At 44.5% G+C, this 19926-nt stretch overlaps 3 protein-coding genes across 5 annotated transcripts; 1 reads left to right on the top strand and 2 right to left on the bottom strand.

The window, feature by feature from the left end:
* Positions 1-2062: 2062 nt before the first annotated feature.
* Positions 2063-10705, bottom strand: LOC110487327 (interferon-stimulated 20 kDa exonuclease-like 2). 2 transcript variants are annotated; one of them, XM_021559257.3, is made up of 4 exons: positions 10497-10705; positions 9125-10013; positions 2733-2933; positions 2063-2579 (listed from the first exon to the last, which is right to left on the bottom strand). In XM_021559257.3, exons 2-4 carry the CDS (start codon positions 9821-9823, stop codon positions 2478-2480), a joined length of 1002 nt encoding a protein of 333 aa, XP_021414932.2. In that variant the 5' UTR covers positions 9824-10013; positions 10497-10705; the 3' UTR covers positions 2063-2477. The 2 variants fall into 2 exon arrangements, with proteins under 2 accessions (XP_021414932.2, XP_021414939.2); XM_021559264.3 differs by having other exon boundaries at positions 9125-9921; positions 10497-10596.
* mettl25b (methyltransferase like 25B) lies at positions 10541-15026 on the top strand. 2 transcript variants are annotated; one of them, XM_021559218.3, is made up of 9 exons: positions 10541-10808; positions 11135-11253; positions 11351-11567; positions 11691-11753; positions 11874-12011; positions 12172-12264; positions 12538-13082; positions 13347-13531; positions 13668-15026. In XM_021559218.3, exons 1-9 carry the CDS (start codon positions 10704-10706, stop codon positions 13781-13783), a joined length of 1581 nt encoding a protein of 526 aa, XP_021414893.2. In that variant the 5' UTR covers positions 10541-10703; the 3' UTR covers positions 13784-15026. The 2 variants fall into 2 exon arrangements, with proteins under 2 accessions (XP_021414893.2, XP_021414887.2); XM_021559212.3 differs by having other exon boundaries at positions 10549-10808; positions 12172-13082.
* Positions 15027-16014: 988 nt separating this feature from the next.
* Positions 16015-18498, bottom strand: s100a1 (S100 calcium binding protein A1). Its single transcript, XM_021559274.3, has 3 exons — positions 18388-18498; positions 16883-17042; positions 16015-16442 (listed from the first exon to the last, which is right to left on the bottom strand). Exons 2-3 carry the CDS (start codon positions 17021-17023, stop codon positions 16293-16295), a joined length of 291 nt encoding a protein of 96 aa, XP_021414949.1. The 5' UTR covers positions 17024-17042; positions 18388-18498; the 3' UTR covers positions 16015-16292.
* Between the last annotated feature and the right edge of the window lie 1428 nt (positions 18499-19926).

Below are 19926 nucleotides of genomic sequence, written 5' to 3'. Positions count from 1 at the left end.
TGCTCAACCTGTCGACATGAAAGGCCAAACAAAGTGTCACAATCACATTGCTTTGAGTTCCATTTGGATGCTTATGCAATTCCAGTTTCCAATTTAACTAAATCTCTATGGTTTCATCAAGACCTGTATTGGATTACTTGCACAACAATATTAGTGTGTGGAGGAACTATTTGTCCTTTCACAGCTATCAGAGTTAACCCAGTTTCCTATAAGTCAAACACATGATACAGGTTGAAAGTACGTGGGAAACGATTATGTATAGATTTCCAACTAGACACAAAGCAGGACCTTGCTTTCTCGTGGACAGTGCTGCAGAGTCAGAGTCGTGATTCATGTCTGCTATGCTCACCACTTGTGGACAGAGTGTGGATGCTGGCCACCCACAGAGGTTTTAATGGCCCAACAGTATAAACAGACAGAAGTTAGAAAAGTGGGTGTAGCATAGTAGTAGTGCTGAGCAAGAGGTCTTGGTAAGAGGGGAGGGTGAATACCGCTTTGTTCATAGCCTTGCTCAGCTGACAGTTGCGGCTGAGTGGCAGGCTGTGAAGGAATTTAACATATAGGCATGGTGCGGGATGGTCAACATGGGTGCTGGGAAGCCAGTGGAACGGACAACGCTGTTGGACTGCAGGCCCAGAGGTATGGATATGATTGTAGGCTGGCTCAGAGAAGAGTCGCCCGATATTTTCACCATGCACTTCCCACCCCCAGTCTAGTTCATTATTGGTTATTGCCACCATCCATGTCAATGTTATAAATTGATAATGTTGTGAGGGCCAAAACATCATTGTAGAAAACACATGTATGTTACAACTTTAACTTGCTCTGGACATACTTTCATTCCAGGCAACATTGCCCAATTCATTCAGCTATATCCCTTCATGGCACAAAGACATGCATTCCACCTGCGATTAAATCTGATCACTGACCTGATTGTTCCACTGCTATAATACTTTACTGCCTTTTCAAATCAACATTAATGAGAACTTGTTTGGCTCATCTCTCAGGCTGCAAACCTCTTCTGCTGTGTCACTGATGAATGCGTTGGTAGAAGGTCATGTCTCAACCTTTTGCAATGACTTCTCTGCACAGCACCTACAGGCATTTTGTGGCAGAATTTAGAGCTCAGGCTTCTCTGCCATTTGTAAAGGTCCACTCTGCGGTGCCTACACAAGTGGGAGTAGAGTTAAAAGTAAATATGCATGAGACAATTTATTCCTTGACGTGAAATGGTAAAAACCATCTGACAAGAGGAAACGATGGAAAGCTCCAACAAGTCAAAAAAAGTATTTTAATCTCAGTGGATAGTTGTGAAGAGTCAAGATGTCCGTCCAGATAAAACAAGGGTCCACATAACCAGTGAATGGATGGCAGCCGGGAAGACTGGCATAGAGTGGCGTGCCCTCTCAGAATCACTGGTACATTCTGGCGAGAAGGTGTAATGTCCTGGATTTAGCCATCAGGAGCTCTGGCACCAGCGATACCGTGGTTTTCAGTTGCCTGCTCAGTCAATAGAGGTTAGGCCAAGGCTGACATGAGAAGAACAGAACGGTTCTTTTTGAATACCTAGCATAGGTCTTCACAGAAGGAGGGGGAAAACAGAACAGCCAAAGGCAGTAGCACAGTTCACACCCTGACCAAGGCAGGAGAAGATACAACAGGGGCCTCTCTTTATGGGTCCCACAGCACTGAAGTCCACAGTCAGCTCCAACAGATGCAAACAGCAACATGAATCAATGGGATTTCTAGTTGAAATCTTTTTTAGTTTTGACACAAATGCTTTTAATTGAGTATTGCCATTAAGCTAATGCGTTGCTAAATTATCCACTGAAAAGAAACTGGACGACAATGCATGATGTCTGTTTAATGACTACTGGGGCTGTAGTCTAATCACAGTCTGGCACTGTTGTGTTGAATGGTGTCTTGGTAACAGTTGTGTCAATAGGACCAGTCTACTTTCACAAGAACCCCTCAGGAAAGATTCTAGAAATATCAAGTCCCTGGACAGACATACAATTGCCTCTGTGTAATGGTTATTATCAATAAGTAATGTAGGCTTAAAAAAGTTTGCAATGGTAATTTATTTATTTATGTTAACAATTGAATATATAAAATTAGAAGTGTCTGAACAAATAACTCTAGACAATTCAAAGCAAAAAAAAATGTATAACAGTACTGTATTAGGAATTCATTAATTAAACCGAGAAAATAGACTGCACCCTTGTGGCAGAGGACTGTCAGCTTGTGGCATAGGTTATCCACCACAAAATAAACAACTGCAACCCTGAAGGCAACTGTTTTTTTTGTGTGTTTTTTTACAGAAGTAGAAAAAGAGACAAAAGTGGCTGAGGTGAGAAGTGGAAGACCTGATAGTGATTTCTGAATGTTAAAATTATGTTAAACATGATAGGTCCATACCATCGCTCAACACGTTCACCAGGTCAGTCAAAACAGGCTTTCACTGGCTTTTTAAAAATTTATTTGGAGGCTAAGGTCCTCTCCCACTCCACCTCCACAACTTTGTACAGTTCCATGGTGGCTTTGGCATCCTCCACAGACGAGTGCCCCTTCTTCCCAGTCTGAGAACACAAGGGGAATTCCTTGTTACTACAAATAACATAAGCTATACAATGAGGTTTACTAGCTTACAACTTTTGTCGAGAACAACCCAGACTGAATCACTGTAGATTATATTCAAATCAATCCCGTTTCAATCAGAAGTCTCTTCTCACCTGGATGTTGCGGTTGAACAGGGCCTTGGTGAGTCTTTTCAGTGAGGCAACATCTTTCTCTGGAAAGCCAGCCTTCTGGTTGAGGAGAGGAATGCGGGAGGTGTCCCGCGTTAAGACAGCAGGATGACTGTAACTTAGGGACTTGAAGTCATTGTGGACAGCATGCCCTATCACCACCTTTCCTGCAAGGATCTTCAGAATCTATAGGAGGTGGGAATACAAATAAGAGATCAAATGATATCATGGTCATGTTCAGTAAAGTAAAGGTCCAAATAGAATCGATTAAGGGGCAATTCCACAGTAACGGATTTACTCTCACATTTTCAAGTGAAAAACTATGCCAAACAAAATCCATTGATTTCAAAGTTCAACAAACCATACAACCAATGTTCCATCAATTCTTTTTAATCACTGAGCAAATTTCAGGTCTGCTGAGTGCAAACCTGAACATTGTGAAAATGCAGTGCAACTTCCGGTGCACGTTTGCTGTGAACACTGATGCTGTACCCACTTTAGGTAAGTTTAAACAGTGGTCAAGTAGGCTACTGTGAGTATTTGATCATAATGTAGTTCTACTAGAGTGGCCAACCATCAAAAACAACAGGCCAATGTGTGGGTTCAATGTAGGCCTACATTACAAGAGACTTTTGAAAAAAACATGCAGGGCTTGACATTAACCTGTTAATCCACTTGACCTTCAGACAAGGTGACTAAAATTATATTGTTTGATGCAAGAAAGTACTTTACAAAATAAAATGCATAATTATTCCGAAAGCATTGTTACAGAAAATCAAATTATGCTACCCTCTGCCTATTGGCTACTTAGTTTATTCAAGCCTGTCTCAAAATACAACACTGCCCCTTTAAGACAAAAAAAAAAAAAAAAGCTCTTTACCTGACTCGCTTTTCAAAAGAAAATACTCATGTTTGTGCTCTTCTATGCAGCAATAAATCCCCCATTGCTGACTACAAATTATCAATAATTGGGCTAGTAACTCACTAACTAGCAAAGGATATGAACAAATATGCACGCCACTACATGTCACTCTCGCTTTGATCTCAAAACAAGCGCATCTACTCATTCTGTAAAAACAAAGGTTACGTATGTAACCATGGTTATGTCAGCTATTGGTATCACTCCGCAGCAGAGGGATACATTTGAGGTGAGGATTTACAGATTTACTCCCTGGGGTCCGCCCATATATATAGACCCCATGGCCGCGACAAGTTCTCTACATCATTTTTAAGTGCCTATAGCACCGTTTAAGTGCCTCTAGCGCCACATAACTGTGGTTACATACGCAACTTCATTATGTTTCACTATATTGGATCACTCAAATATATTGGCATACACATACCAGATTAGTCAGGGCTAGAGGGACCGTGTCCGCTCCACAAAGGCAACCAGTGCTATCACAGGGCACAGCATGCCAGAGGGAGGCCCAGGATCCCCCGCAACTGCCGGGGGGGATCGTAAGCAGACAGGATAAAAGGTATGTTCACATGCCTGTCTGACAGAACCGTCGGGAGGAATGGAGGGTTGGGGCGGAGTGATATACTCCTCCCCCCTGGGTCAATCCGCCACTCAGAACTTACCGAAAGAGCATGGAGGTGTTTTAGGGAGGTAGACTCCAACGGTTCGAAAGGTGGCTTTGCCAAAGCTGCCAAGACCACATCCAGATCGCCATTGAGCGGGTCCTAGCTGGACGCAGGTAACAAACCACCTTCATAAACCTGTAGACCAAGGGATGGCGCCCCACTGGCCTGTCCATCCACCCCACATGGCAGGCAGATATAGCAGCCAAGTACCCACTCAGTGTAGAGGCTGTCAAGCCCTCAACCAAGCGAGACTGCAGGTATTGGAGGACATACTGCACCCCGCATGACTCGGGCACAACCTCAATACCAGTGCACTAAGAGCAGAACAACCGCCAACGCAACTGGTATGCTGCGGTTGTAGCCGGCGCTCTTGCGCTCTGCATGGTGTTCATTACACCCTCCTGTAATCCTAACATGGATCATTGGTGCCGTTCAGTGGCCAAGCCCACAGACCAAGGCAGTGCGGCCATAGGATGCCACAGAGATCCCCCAGCCTGAGACAGCAAGTCCGTTCTCGGGGGAAGTTTCCAGGATGTCCCAGACAACAGGGACAGGAGAAGGCTGAACTAGGGTCGTCTGGGCCAGTATGGGACCACCAGAAGCAGACGATGCTCTGCCATCCTGGTCCTGTCCAGCATAGCCTGGATCAGAGGAAAAGGGGGGCTCCAGCTCTGGTCAATCGTGAGCCAGAGCATCCAAGCCCAGAGGCCCTGGTGGCGCCGAAATGGAGTACCACAGGGGGAAGTGTGCATTCTCCAGGGAGGCAAACAGGTCCACATGCACCCTCCCGAACTTGCCCCACAGGTGCTGCACCACCTGGGGATGTAGACACCAGTCCCAGGGTGGCGGACCCTCCTTTGAGAGGATATCCGCTGCCACACTCAGGATGTCAGGTACGTGTGCTGCGCGTAGAGACGTTAGACAGCCCTGAGCCCAGAGAAGGAGCTCCCGTGCTATAAGTTTGAGGCAGTGGGACCTCAGTCCACCCTGATGGTTGATGTAAGCCACCACTGTGGTGTTGTCCATTCTCACCAGGACGTCTTCCTTTCAGATGTGTAAGGAAAGACCGCAGGGCCAGCAGTACAGCTCAGAGCTCTAGTGTATTGATGTGCCTGCTGCTCCAAGGGAGTAGCCAACAGCCGCTGGCCGACCTGCCCTTGGTCACAACCCCCCAGCCAATCTGGGAGGCGTCGGTGTTGACCAGCTCCCGGCGGCACATCCTCAGCATCTCCACCCCACCTGAGAGAAAGGAGCGACAGCACCACCTCAACAATGCCCTGAGGCTGGCAGTGACGGTGGTGCTTTGGGTGCAGCCGGTGGACGTTGAACCACTATTGAAAAGGCCAGAGATGGAGCAGGCCCAGGGGAATCAGCAACAAGGACACCGTCAGCAAGCCCAACAGACGTTGGCAGGTCAGGGCGGACACCACCCGCCTCTGCAGAAAGTGGCCACGGCAAGATGGATCGCCTGAACCCTTCTCGTGGGCAGGCGTGCTCTCATGAGGACTCCAGTCCAGTTCCATGCCAATGAAGGCCCCCCTCTGGGTGAGCGTCAGATGACTCTTCTTGCCGTTTACAGTAATGCCCAGCCTGCCGATGTGGGTCAGGAGCATGTCTGTCTGGCAGGACCTGGGTCCTGGTCAGGGCACAAATCAGCCAATCATCCAGGCAATAGAGGATCAACAATCCTCGGGATGTGTGAGGTGGCAGGACAGCGTCCATGCACTTTGTGAAAGTGTAGGGTGCCAAGGAGAGCCCGAAGGGAAGAACCATGAATTTGTAAGCTGTACCTTCGAAAGTTAATCGGAGGTACTGCCAATGAGCTGGGTGACTAGGAACATGGAAGTACGTATCCCTCACGTTCAGCGCCACAAACCATTGGTCCCTGGACATGGTCTGCAACACTGCAACATGGTGACGCCATAGGTCCTGAAGGACGGGGGCCGGCACCGGAATCAGTGCCCCTTGAGCATTGTGGTAACACCCAGGGGGACTCCACACCCTCCTCCCACTTCACCCTTTGAGACCTGGAGAAGCGCCAAGGCCGGGGAAGGGTGTATCAGGGGTCCTGCCGGGGCCCGCCTCTCCTCTGGTGCCATGAGCACCTGGGTCGTGCAGTGGCACGAGTGAGTAGGCTCCTCATAGCCTCTCGAGTTGCTGGGGGCGATGAAGCCCTGCTGGTGGCTTCCGATGGCCTGTCAGCCCCGCTCAAGGTGGTGAACAGTGCCAGCATTGTCCCCCGGGAACAGCTTATCACTGGCCAACAGGGAACAGCTGTTGCCGCCACCAAAGCCATCGACCTCCTGACGCAGAGCATGTGCCCTCCGTTCAAGGTGGTCCCAGCTCTGCCTGCGGTGGCTCTGGCCACGCTTCCTGGGAGGGGTACTGGGCCCAGACTAACAGCTTGCTGTCGCACCACTCCTGGGGGGAAGCTTGTCCCCAGCCTGAGCCCAAGCCTGGCCGACCCACTCGCGCATGGCCTCCAATCGCCAGGCGCAGGCGTTCTGAGAACACCACACAAAACAGGCATCCAGTAGGGCGCTCCACCACCCTCTCCGCGTGGCTCAAACCCAGACAGTGCCCAGACAGTGCATACACGAGGTATCGCACCATCACACCTGTCACAAAGATAAGCCATAAGCCCAGCCAATCCAACAAGTCCACTGACACCCTGGGAGAGCTACAGTGGGGCAAAAAACGATTTAGTTAGCCACCAATTGTGCAAGTTCTCCCGCTTAAAAAGATGAGGCCTGTAATTTATCATAGGTACACTTCAACTTCCATTTCCTAATAATTGCTCCCACAGTTGATTTCTTCAAACCAAGCTGCTTCCCTATTGCAGAGTCAGTCTTCCCAGCCTGGTGCAGGTCTACAATTTTGTTTCTGGTGTCCTTTGACAGCTCTTTGGTCTTGGCCATAGTGGAGTTTGGAGTGTGACTGTTTGAGGTTGTGGACAGGTGTCTTTTATACTGATAACAAGTTCAAACAATTGCCATTAATACAGGTAACAAGTGGAGGACAGAGGAGCCTCTTAAAGAAGAAGTTATACAGGTCTGTGAGAGTCAGAAATCTTGCTTGTTTGTAGGTGACCAAATCCTTTTTTTCCATCATAATTTGCAAATAAATTCATTAAAAATCCTACAATGTGATTTTCTGGATTTTTTTTTCTCATTTTCTGTCATAGTTGAAGTGTACCTATGATGACAATTACAGGCCTCTCATCTTTTTAAGTGAGAGAACTTGCACAATTGGTGGCTGACTAAATACTTTTTTGCCCCACTGTATGTCGTGACCCGCTTGGAGGAATAGGAACCCTGTGAGGGATAAATTACCCAGTACCTCTGCAAACACAGGGGAAGACTCCTGTGGTAAAAACAGGCAGACAAAAAAAAAACAGCAACCTGGTAATGGATTGATTTATTTTACTCCAACATTACCTACCGGTTTAATATTCAAGCAGTAAAAACAGCACCATATAGAGTAACACCCGTTAAGGAACCCAAAGTTAATGTCTCAACGTAGTTTTCCAGAATACTCGCACTCTGCAGCGGAATGAACAAGAAGAAAACCATGTAAGATAATTAAGAGGCGCGGGGATCAGCATGAAAAAAAGCTATTCACAACACACACATTGTACAAGTCAGTCGGCAAGTTGTGTAAGGTAAATTACAGTTTGTGGCAGCAAGAGCCACCAATATATTAATGCACACGGAGTCGTAGTGTAACGCTAACGAAACACAAGCACGACAAACCACGGGCAGAAGATACAGATCAACCGCGAGTGGAGCACTCAAGAGGGTCTGGCCATGTCGCCAGCTGCTTCAGGCTACAAACAGCCAGTGAGTATACTTCCACGCAAGATATTACACTTACCAAGCGAACTTCAGCAAGTTTGTACCTCAAACCATACGGACATCCGCCGAGAAAATGAAAGACATGTCGCGGCCATGGGGTCTATATATAGGGGCGGACCCCAGCCGTGACACAGGTGTACACCGGAGAAAATCTGTAAATCCTCACCTCGGATGTAATCCCTCCGCCGCGGAGTGATACCAATATATTGGAGTGACCCAATACAGTGAAACATAACAGTCCAGTTCAAAATGAATGACCACCGCTTCATGGTGAGAGAGTGAGGCTTATCCAGACTGTTTTAACACTTTGTGACTTATGATTTCCCATTGTAGCCAATTCAGTTGCAGTAATTCCGTAACTGATTTGCTGAGTAATTACGTTAACCATTTGGTAACAGAATTATGAGTTTGAATCACTTAATTCATAAACAATATTTATGTCAGTAAAATCACTATAACTTATTGGTAGGTCTACCATTACTTGTTACTACTGTGAACTTTCATTATCCTCCTTCCTCATGAGGGAGAGAAGTTTGAAAATATTTTAAACATGTGGGCTTTGGTAATGGAATTACAAGGCAATATTTATTAAACTTACAGGAGGTAAACAACTTACCCAAAACTAAATATAAGTGTTGCTATTAATTGGCAGGGGTCTTTACATTACTATGTTTTGATGTATTTCTGATACGTTTTAAATACTTTTTTTGGAATATGTTTTCTAAGGCCCCTTTTCCATCTGTTTATCCAGAAATCAAAGCCTTTGCTAATATCACATTTTCAAGATAGAAAATGGTTGAAAAATGTATCTATGCCTTCAAAATATAGACTCTGCTTTCATTTGACACCGAATTTGATATGCTCATAGGTCCTTTTCGGTGAAAAAAAACAAACATTTTTCATCCTCCTTCGAACATTCTCCCCAGGGAGGCTTCTTACCTCCTTCCTGGCATGTTGAAATGGCATGGCTTTGACCAGTTGATGCCAGGAGATGCCACTCCAACGAGTCCGGTAGTCAGTGACTGCGTTGGTGGGCTTGATGTACCTGTCATACACCACGTCTCCATCATAGGAGACAATACTGCATCGTGCTAGCTCACTGTTGCGACCCTTGGGGCCCGTGCCAACCATCTCACAGTCCATGGCAAGGTACTTCAGGGGGTTACAAAATGGGGCTGACCCTCTTGGGACAGGGGCGCAGTGGGCAACAGTCCTGGTGGGTGGGGGTTGGTGCCCCGGGGTGATAGTTGAAGTGGATTGCTCAGGATTGGTCGAATTCTTCACAGTAATGGTCAAGGATGTTGAGCTGCTTGTGGATGATGCAGGCTTGGAAGCAACACCTCTGCCATGCTCTGAACTGGGTATGTGATATGAACTTTTACTGTGAGTATTCTGAGTGTGAGCAGAGCTTTTGTTGTGTGCAGCATTGGGTTGAGACGGCCGATTGGCCCAGGGAGGCGGGCCCTGATGTTTATTCCCCTGTCTATGATTGTGCTGGTTCTGCTTCTTGTTGAGGTAACTCTTTTTCTCCAAGAGTCGCCGCCTGTTGTTGAATGCCTTGTGTTTGTTGCTTCCCGATGAGTCTTTACAGGGCCCTCTGCTGCCAGAACAGTCCAGGTTTAACATCATGTCCGACATCTTGGAGGGGAATCTTCCTCAGCTGGGGGGGACTAGGTTTGTTCTTGGACTAAAACTGTTGACGTCCCACTCCCTCCAACTGGACATAAAGGCCTTCACTGCTGTGCAAAATTAGGTTCAAATATTTGTTTTAATAAAATGTCATTCTGACCCAATTGTCATGACGTCAATTGAAGCGGTATTGTGATACCTGGACAAAAATAAAATTGATGTATGTTAACAAATCAGCTGGTATGTCTGAAATTGTGGGAAAACATTCTAGTCATGGCAAACAAAGAAGTTTGTCGCCGTTTATATAATCTAGCTAGTTTGGTACTAGCTTAGCTTGAAACACAGAGGCCACGTAACTAACTAGCCACAATTAACTTGAGGTATTTTCGAAAAGTATGTGTAATCCGTGAGGTGTAAATGTTAGTTGTCAGGATATTACAGTAGAAAATACGGCTTAGGCGAGCTAGCATTGGGCCCTTGGCTAGCTTGCTATCAAGCTACAGTAATACTAGCTAGCTCTGATGCTAAACTACCCGAAACAGTGACTCGAACATTAGCTAGCTAGGAATTCAACCTTATTCTCCAGACAGACTAATTTAACTGTATGTCTAAACGTATATTGTGTCCTGATAATATGGTGCACAAATCAGCGTTATACAACAAATTACACATATACACCGACCTATAAACATAGCACCATGCTTCCGACATCCTTAACAGCCAAACAATCGACTACTTCCGGTTCAGAGGTCGTGTTGTGAGGAAGAGCTACAAACAAACACTTCTTATCGTCGTTATATAAAACTCTTTCACTCGGTTGTAATAGTGTATTGTTGAAATGTTTAATGTTCACAATTTATAACCGGTCAGTTGCCGATTTGACGGTCGAATGATGTGCTCACCGACACTTTCAGCAGAGCAGCAAAGAGAGTTGGCAAGAAATCTTACATATTTTCTGTCGACATACAAACACATCTCCGATTCCTTCATAATTGTACGTAGCAAACAACTCATTATTTTTCTCTGTTTTCTAAGTTACGCTGCTGCAGATTTTTATAATGTTATTTGATTATAAGATGATCACGTCCTCTGCTCCAGGTTGAAGTTTCCCCTACAGATCTAGGATTAACTTCCCCTCCCTCAATCCTGACCTAAACCATTATTTGGAAAAATGCTAAACTGACCAAAAGTCAGCGTCTAGAGGCAACTTCACCTACACGCTCCCATGAAGCTTGATCCCTGGATCAAAGGGCCCCTGAATCGATTTCTCTAGCTACTCTTCAATTAATGTGTTATTGATCATGTTTTCTCCTGCCATAGGAATTCTTCAGTGAGGATCTATGGGCTACATTGCCTACCAGATGGCAACAGATCCTCTGTGACCTGTCACCCCCACAAATAGCTGACCTCCTATTGGACAGATTGAATGTGAATAGAAGGTATTCAGTCATACCAGTGTATTTGTTCAATTTGAATTTGATTCTACATCATAAAACAGTTTGAAATAACTTGTACAATTTAACTTTTTTATTTCAGCTACTCTTGTGTATGGCCTCTTTCACTATTGGCTTTCCGGGCCACCGCGCATGCTCTGACGTTCCCCAGGACACCCCAAGGCAAGCGGAGACATGAAGTGGGCATGCTGAAGACAGAGGAGTTCTTGGAGAACAAGAGTCAGAGCTCACTGCTGGGACACATATTTAGGAAACATGTGAAACCCAAGAAGCAGCATGAGATCCGGAGTCTGGGAACGGTAAAGATGTGCATACTCATTTGCATAAATATGGATGTGCATACTGCTTTTTTTATATATGCTGCTGATTCAAATAAGCATTTCAGTTGTTGTTGATAGTGATCTGTTCATCTCTCTCCACAGTTGGTGAAGCAGCTTTGTGACCTGACAGACTGCAATAGTGTGGTGGATGTGGGTTCTGGACAGGTAACCTAATATTCAGTCTTGTTATCAGACCTAGGTGTCACACAATATTACTTTTTGTAATCTGCCTAACAATGAGATTTGTCACGGTACATGATTGTGTATCCCTACTGGTCTCCCTAGGGCCATTTGACTCGTTTCTTGTCTTTTGGGCTTGGTCTGTCTGTGACTGGAATTGAGGCTGATCCCACTCTAGTTTCCATGGCATCCAAATATGATGGACAGCTTCTGTGGACGCTGGAGAAGGAGCGGCAGAGGAAGGTAATGCACCAGGACGCTCAGTAAAGTGCAAAAAAGGCACAGCTGATTGGCTCAGACTAGGCATTTTTTGTAAAACCAGGGTTATTAAGAAATTAGGTGAATATTGCTAATATGCAATGTAATGAATAATTAAATATTTATACTGCTCTTACTCTTTCAGAATGGACCTCCAATCTCTAGATCTGGCCCCTCACCCTGCCATGTGGCTGGCTGGGTCAACCCCAAAGCATCATGGAAAGACTTCGTCAAGCAGGTAGGAAATGGTAAATGTGTCTGTGAGGATCGGACCGCTCCGGCTGGATCCAGTAAGAAGAGACAGCGGGAGTCCATGTCAGAAGCTGATCAGCAACATGGTCACGGAGACCAGCCTGTGTTGACTGCAGAATCAGAATTCCTGGGTTGTTCAGACAATGGCCAGGCTGCATCCCCACTCAAGAATAATGACAATACATGTACAAACTCTTTTACTAGTGTAAAACATGAACCCCGGTCTAGCTCACTCTTGTTTCCAAAACGTCTCTGCAAGATTGAAGCCGGGCAAGGCCCATATGTCCACCCACTCTGCCAAGAGAGTTCATCCACAGAAGTTGTTGTCTGCCCTGTAGAAGAGGGGCAGGAATGTCCAGATTTTATCCTAACGGGCCTCCATGCCTGCGGGGACCTCAGTGCCACCCTCCTTCGCCACTTTGTCAGCTGCCCTCACGTTCGTGGCATCACCTCCGTGGCTTGCTGCTACATGAAGATCACCACCAGTGAGAACCCCAACCCCCCTGGCCTCATAGCCCCTCCCCTATCCCCTTTGCCCACCAGTGAGGCTTCTCACTCAGAGTTTGGCTACCCAATGAGCTCCTGGGTGCAGGGGTTGCCGGGACACCAGCTGTCCTATAAGGCACGGGAGGGGGCGTGTCACGCCATAGAGGACTACATGCACAGGCTGCGGGAGGAGAGTGGGTTGCTAAGGATGCACTGTTATCGGGCAACCCTAGAGACAGTTATCAGGGAGGCGAAGCCAGAGCTGCGCAGGCCGGGAGTCCAGGCAATAAAGAAAGCACATCTACTACCCTTTACAGAGTGAGTGTTTACCCAAGTTTGTATCCATACCTCTTCAGTCTATCATTAGGCAGCAGCTTTCACTGTATGTTAGGATGAAAACTTAAGAAATGTATACTTTGCATATGTCTCAGAAACTATTTGGTATTATCCATGTGTATAAGGATAATTTTTATGATCACATTTAGGAATTCAATATCTGCGTTCTCTCTATATTGCTTTTAGGTCAAACATGATCATCTATCTTATATGTACCCTTGACCCCCTCTCACCATGTACCCACAGGTATGCCCGTCTGGGTCTGCCCCGCGTTGGCCTGCCCCCTGACCTGCCCCTGGACACCTGCAGAGTGGGGGCCATGCTGAGGCAGGAGGGTCGTGTGGTGGTCTACTTCAGCCTGGCTCTGCTACTGGCACCGGTGGTGGAGACACTGGTGCTGCTGGACAGGATGCTATACCTGCAGGAGAAAGGTGAGGAAATGTACAGAGACTGTATTATCAGATCTTAATGTATTAATGTATTATTGTATCTGGAATCCATACATATTTTCTTGTGGGCCCAGTGCTAACAGTAAAGGTGTTATTTGTTATTGCTTGATTGATATAGGTATAAAGAGTCAGCTGGTGCCACTCTTTGACCCTGCGTTCTCTCCCCGAAACCTGGTACTGATGGCTTTGAAGCAGCCGACAAGGGACAAAGAGACTGAGTGCACCCTTCCGTAACCAAGGACACCTCTAGAACCGTGTGTTGTGTTCAGAGTTTACACCCTTACTCATTGGTGCTCAAGGACTTGAGTGTAAGTTTAGAAGTGAGTAGCTGTCTGAATATCCATACTAGCGTACTACATACTTCAACTGTATACTCTGTACTCATTGTCACAAACTATTTTGCACGTACTGTCTGAATAGAATAGTAATGGAGTTATAGTTGTCTTGATGTCCTTTGGGTTGTGAACCATTCTTGGTACACATGGGAAACGTGTGGAAAACCCAGCAGCGTTGCAGTTCTTGACACAAACCTGTGCACTTGGCACCTACTACCATACCCTGTTCAAAGGCACTTAAATCTGGTTTTCGTTTCATTAACATATTTAGTCAAACCCAAGTGCATATATAAATGAAATCAAATACCCTAGTACACACACAAACTTTTCAAATGTTCAAATCGACAAAAAAAACGTTGTCGGGTGCATCGCAAATTCAAAACTGCTGGACAGCAACATAAAACTAAAGCACTGATAATTGGGAATGACAGAACACTTTAATGAGAACAGAAATCCACTTTGGGTTAAAAAAAATAATAATTCAAAAGATGTAGCCTATGACGCTACACTCATGATCACTTTAAAGAGAACAAAAAACTACTTGGCCAACATTACATTTGAACACCACTGCAGAAGCGTTGCTATTCAGCATCTTCCTAATTAAGTTGTTTAATTTTGTTAGGCCCTAGTTCTAAGTAGCCAATCACTCGCAGCCCCCCTCTTCCAATGCATTGTGGGAAAATGTGCATTGAATTCTACTAGATGAGCTGAATGAGTAACATTTAAACCATACTTGATATTTGAAAATTGTATACTATAAAACTTAGTTTTCCCATACTGAGAATGCATCATGCAAAATGCATTGTTTCATGTTATTGGTTAATTTTGGTAGCACATCCCCATATCTAGTTGTCAAAGCTGAAATAAGGATATCTGGCTATTTAAAGTATACTTGATTTTCATGTTGCATACTATAAAACCTTTTTTTGCATAATCAAAATATTTAGGATGCAAGTATGGGTATTCAGACATGGCCAGAGTCAAATTACTATTTCATCACAGAATGTGGAAAGAAGTGAAGGGCACGCAACCATACACAATGTAATTGCTTTTTCATATTCATGTCTGGACAAACTTGCTTTAATGGAATGTGCCCCTTTTTCAAATTGTGTAAATGAATAAAGACTAGTATTTAAACTTCACCAGAGAATCGTTATTTTCCAAAGCCTGTTTCCAGTAATTGTTCATGAATATTTTTCGGGATTGACACATTTGTCGCGGACACTCAAATCGACCTGTAGTTTTGAAGGATTAGTCCAACGTAGCCAATGTATTTCACACAGCAGCCATACATGAAACCCCTGACCTGTTGCTCAGTGCACGCTCATTTTAAGCCGGCAAGCTCTAGACGTCTCAACCTTATCCACAGACCTTGTTTGTTGGTGCAGGGTGGTGCTATTGTTCGATTTATTCAACCCGCTAGAGTTACACCAAGTACATCGTGATCAGCCACATTTTATAAGAACAGTCGCCACATACCATTGGTCGTATCCTACTTGTGTCCATGACTCATGACCACAAATGTGCCATATAGACAGTATCTTGATGTACCTCTATTGAACCAAAAAAATTGTTTGAATTTTACAGTCTGCACCACGTGACAGTTTGTTACAGGGCGTGTTTAACACATGACTGAAGCATCCTGACTTAGGCCTCAGACGCCAGTATTAAGTTGTCAGACTGCAGTGTTCTGTTGCTGCCAACGCATCGTCACACACAAGTTAGATTTATAGCAAGCCTTGCATGTAATTAAGATTGGCTGGCTGCATTCTAATCAGTTTCACCAGTCTGCTGTGTGGGAACTTGGAAATTGGTTTAGAACCGTTTGTTTTTAGCCAAACAGAAGGAGTTAGGTATTTCAGTGGAAATCCTTCACTATAATGTTGGGTGCAGTTTGCCATGTTTAAGCATAGGTAGCAGACTAGGGGCCAGATGAAGAGTCTCAGTACAAGTGCTGTTCTAGGATCAGGCCTCTACTGTCCATGTAATCTTAGTCATTGTGATCTAAAAGGCATAACTGATCCTAAATCAGCACTCCTGAGAATGTATTCATACTGCCCCATATTCCGCATGCAAAAGACATGTACCGGTATTGTGCATTCAAGTTTACGATGAGCTGAGTTTAACATATTTAGACAGCAATCACCTTTATTGAGCTGAGCAGAATGTTAACTACTAGTGCAATGAGAGTGATAGTACACTGAAAGTGGTCAGTCCATTGCAGGATTCTCTACAGCGGCAATCATTTTACAACAGTCAAAAGAGCCTTTGTTAGAAATAACCATTATGTGACAATATTGAAACCTTTGCTGGTTTCTGTCAAAAAGTATTTAAAAAAATTAAAGCATACATGTTTTATTAACAAGGAATAATGAGTAGAAAGCCGAGGTCACAGACTGTTTCCAAACTCATTCATTCAGGCTCTCGACAAAGAACTCGTTACAGGCCACGGTCAGCGCAGCAACCAAGATGACAAACTCCTGAAAGTCCACTTCGCCATCTTTGTTTTCATCCAGATCACTCATGATCTTCTCTACTACCATAGGGTCCTTACTTGCCTGAGGGAGAAGAGTAGGAATGGTTAATGAAATGTAGGTCCAGACCAGAAGCAGCCGCATGACTCTTGGAACAGTTGTAGATATGAAATAATTGGAATAGGCAATACACAGAAAATTGCACAAAGCCAATCAGATGGAAAGATCGATGTCATGCCATATTGTTATACCCGTCAAATTATTTCAGATTTAATTAATGTCTAGGTGATAAGCGTTGTTTCTAGGCAAGGCCATAGAATTATTTAAATTATTCTAGTAGAATATGTCTTGAAGGTGATGGGTCCCACAACTGTTCAATAAATCAAGACTTCCCCAATACTTGTTTGTATGACTTGCTTTGGGGCAGTTCATTTTGTTTATGTCCATAAAAATGTAATTGATCAGAATGTCATATTGAAACCACACATATCCCTCCCCTCGACAGCATTAGGAATCAAACTCACCGCCAGGAAGTCACTCAGTTCGCCCTGTAACAGATTCTTCAGCTCAACTTTGCTCAGCTTGTACTTGTCCCCTTCTTTTGAGGAGTATGAGTGGAACACTCGAATTAGCCCCTCCATTGCACTCTCGAGTTTGGAACCCATTTTACAGCACTGTGGATACCTAAAAAAAGGGATAGGTCAATCCATGACAGTGTATAAGCTGTATGGACAATTAGATTTTACAGTAGAAGTGAACCCCTTACTGGTTCCTGTTTATTTGAACACATTTTTCTGTGTAGACTATTGTAAACTGTATGCAAAAGCCACTGGGGCAAGTAGTCTTTTCATTTCATCCCGTTCCAAATGATCATGTAGGTTAAAATCTAGCCGCCTTTCAAATTCTCTTTGAAAAACAAAGTACATGCTAAACTATGATCTAGATACAGGCAGCTGATAACTAGCAACCCATGAATTACAATGTTTAAATAATATTGACACCAGCAGCAACTAGAATTGAAAAATATTGATCCAATGGAGAATGAGACATTGCTATTGGTTGCCCAGGTGAGCACACGTCACCAATACAGCCCTGGTGGGCCTACACAGAGGAAACCGTCAGACCTTGCTGTTCTCAGGGGTCCAGTATAAACCGCAAAACGATCAGGTATCTCAGTAACTTTCTAGATGGTTTCCAAGCTATTGATTGTCATCCCCAGAGATGCATAAATAATGTAGCCCAGTCTTTTGTGTGCGGTGGGGGAGTGATGAGTGCAGCTATCCTAGTAATTCAAGCTCTGAAGGGGGGGGGGGGGGGGGGGGTAGGCCTAATTTTATCTTACCTTTATTTAACTAAGCAAGTCAGTTAAGAACAAATTCTTATTGTCAATGACAGCCTAGGAACAGTGGGTTAACTGCCTTGTTCAGGGGCAGAACGACAGATTAACCTTACAGTTACTGACCCAACACTAACTACTAGACTACCTGCCATTCAGAGGGTGAGTGGGCAGACAAAAGATTTGTGCCTTTGAACCGGGTATGGTAGTATATGCCAGGCGCACCAGTTTGAGTGTGTCAAAAACTGCAACACTGCTGGATTTTTCCACTCACAATAGTTTCCCATTTGTATCAAGAATGGTCCACCACCCAAAGGACATCCAGCCAACTTTACACAATTGTGGGAAGCATTGGCATCAACATGGGCCAGCATCCCTGTGGAACACTTGACACCTTGCAGAGTCCATGCCCCAACAAATTGAGGCCCTGCTTAGAGTAAAAGGTGTACCTAAAGTTTTGTACACTGTATAGTTATCAACAGGCAATTATAAAACAGATGTCAAAATGTGCAATAATCAAAAGAGAAGCACTATAAAATAAACTCAATGCTACCCCCCACCCACATAAAAAAAAGATTTCTCACCAGGTAGCCTATAGGCTGCAATGGCACAGAAATATACATATGCTCAACAAGAAATAGGAATGCAGGTTATGTTAAAAATCTATTGACCACAAACACGTTCGCTACTCACCTCAACGCCGATGACAAACGAAGCAGAAGTGGCGTCGATCCTCATCTTACCTGTTTTATGCATCTCACCTCTGAGAAAATTAAAATCAGGCGCCTCCCATCGGTGAAACCTGCAACATCACGGATACAAATGACACGGGTAGACCTAATTCATTTGACCATGTAAGGTTACATTTGGCGGTGCAACTACTAATTACAATTATTATACAGAATGTATTAATTAGCCTACCGCAGAAACAATACAGTATCAGTATACTATCGTATAGGCTGTATTTAACAACGACGTCTTCAAATGATGGGACCTATTGGTTTAAAGCAACTAAAACGACGGACTTCCATTCCGAGTTTATTAGCAGGTTTGTATTCATTACGTCTGGAAGTTGCAACGGAAACCGTTTACGGTTAAAGAACCAAACTGATGGAAACAAAGGAAACGGGAATGGGACCTAACTAAATTTGGCCAATAGAAACTCTCAAGAAACTTGGAACAGAATGAACGTAGTGAATGAATATACCCCATGTAACCCTTATTCTATTGCATTACATGAGAGATCGGACTTTCTCTTTAGTCTTCTGAGGGAAATGCCATGACGCTTCCCAAATGCTCTGTCTAAACGCAAATAGGCACGAAGGATACCGTTTTGGAAAGATTTGGAATAACTTTCACGTCTGTGAGAAAGTATTTATAAAAATAAATACAAAAAGGTTAAATGACTACACACATTTTTAGGATTAGAGTTCCCATGCCGGGCGGCCATATTTCCATGTTATAGCGCTTGTTTAGGCCCATGGAAGACAGAGGCAACCGTGAGAAGTGTGCAGGAGGGCATGTAACAAAGGAATATGTAGTATCGGTGGAAACAGTTGTGTGTTAACTGTGGGGGTACCCATGATACTGAGGATCAGAAGTTTCCAGTGAGAGAAAGGCAGACTGAAGTTGCCAGGATCAGAGTAGTACAGAAGGTGTGGTATGCTGAGACGGTGAAGAGAATAGGAGAGGAAGATGGGTACAGGGCTAGAGCTCCAGAGAGTGTCCCTGTGCAGAGGCTGAGGCGAACAGAGAGTGAGGCATAGCCATGGTTATTAACTGTACCACAGAAATGGAACGTAAATCACATAAAATATATGCTGTGGTGGCAGCTGCAGAGAAGTACTTGGGTGTACGAGATTTTACTGCAGAAGATTTACATGGTGTGTTTAATGATAGTGTCTCGTCCTCCCAGGATTGTTGGCCTGGTGTCGGATCAGATAGAGCCAAGTAGTGGAAAGGTGGTGAGGTTTTTAATGGGTATAAGGTTAGTAGGTCCCTTTTCCCTGTCCCCTTCCCTTTTTGTGTCACAAAGTGTAATGAATTCACACTCCAGAATATTAGGCGGAAACACAGGCCTAGATAAGGAAATAGATGAATAGGGAGGCTGTGACCGGTCTCACACTCCAGTACACTAGGTGGCGCTGTATGTACCTTTCAGTTTGTTGCGGTCCTCCAATACAAATTTGTAGAATAATAATGATAATAAGAAGATGAAGAGCAGAAGATGCG

The sequence above is a fragment of the Oncorhynchus mykiss genome, chromosome 2, assembly GCF_057628025.1.
Source record: "Oncorhynchus mykiss isolate SJ-2025 chromosome 2, ASM5762802v1, whole genome shotgun sequence".
In the NCBI taxonomy this organism is placed as follows: domain Eukaryota; kingdom Metazoa; phylum Chordata; class Actinopteri; order Salmoniformes; family Salmonidae; genus Oncorhynchus; species Oncorhynchus mykiss.
Note: the sequence above shows the minus strand (reverse complement) of the source record. Positions and strands in the feature narration are given on the sequence as shown.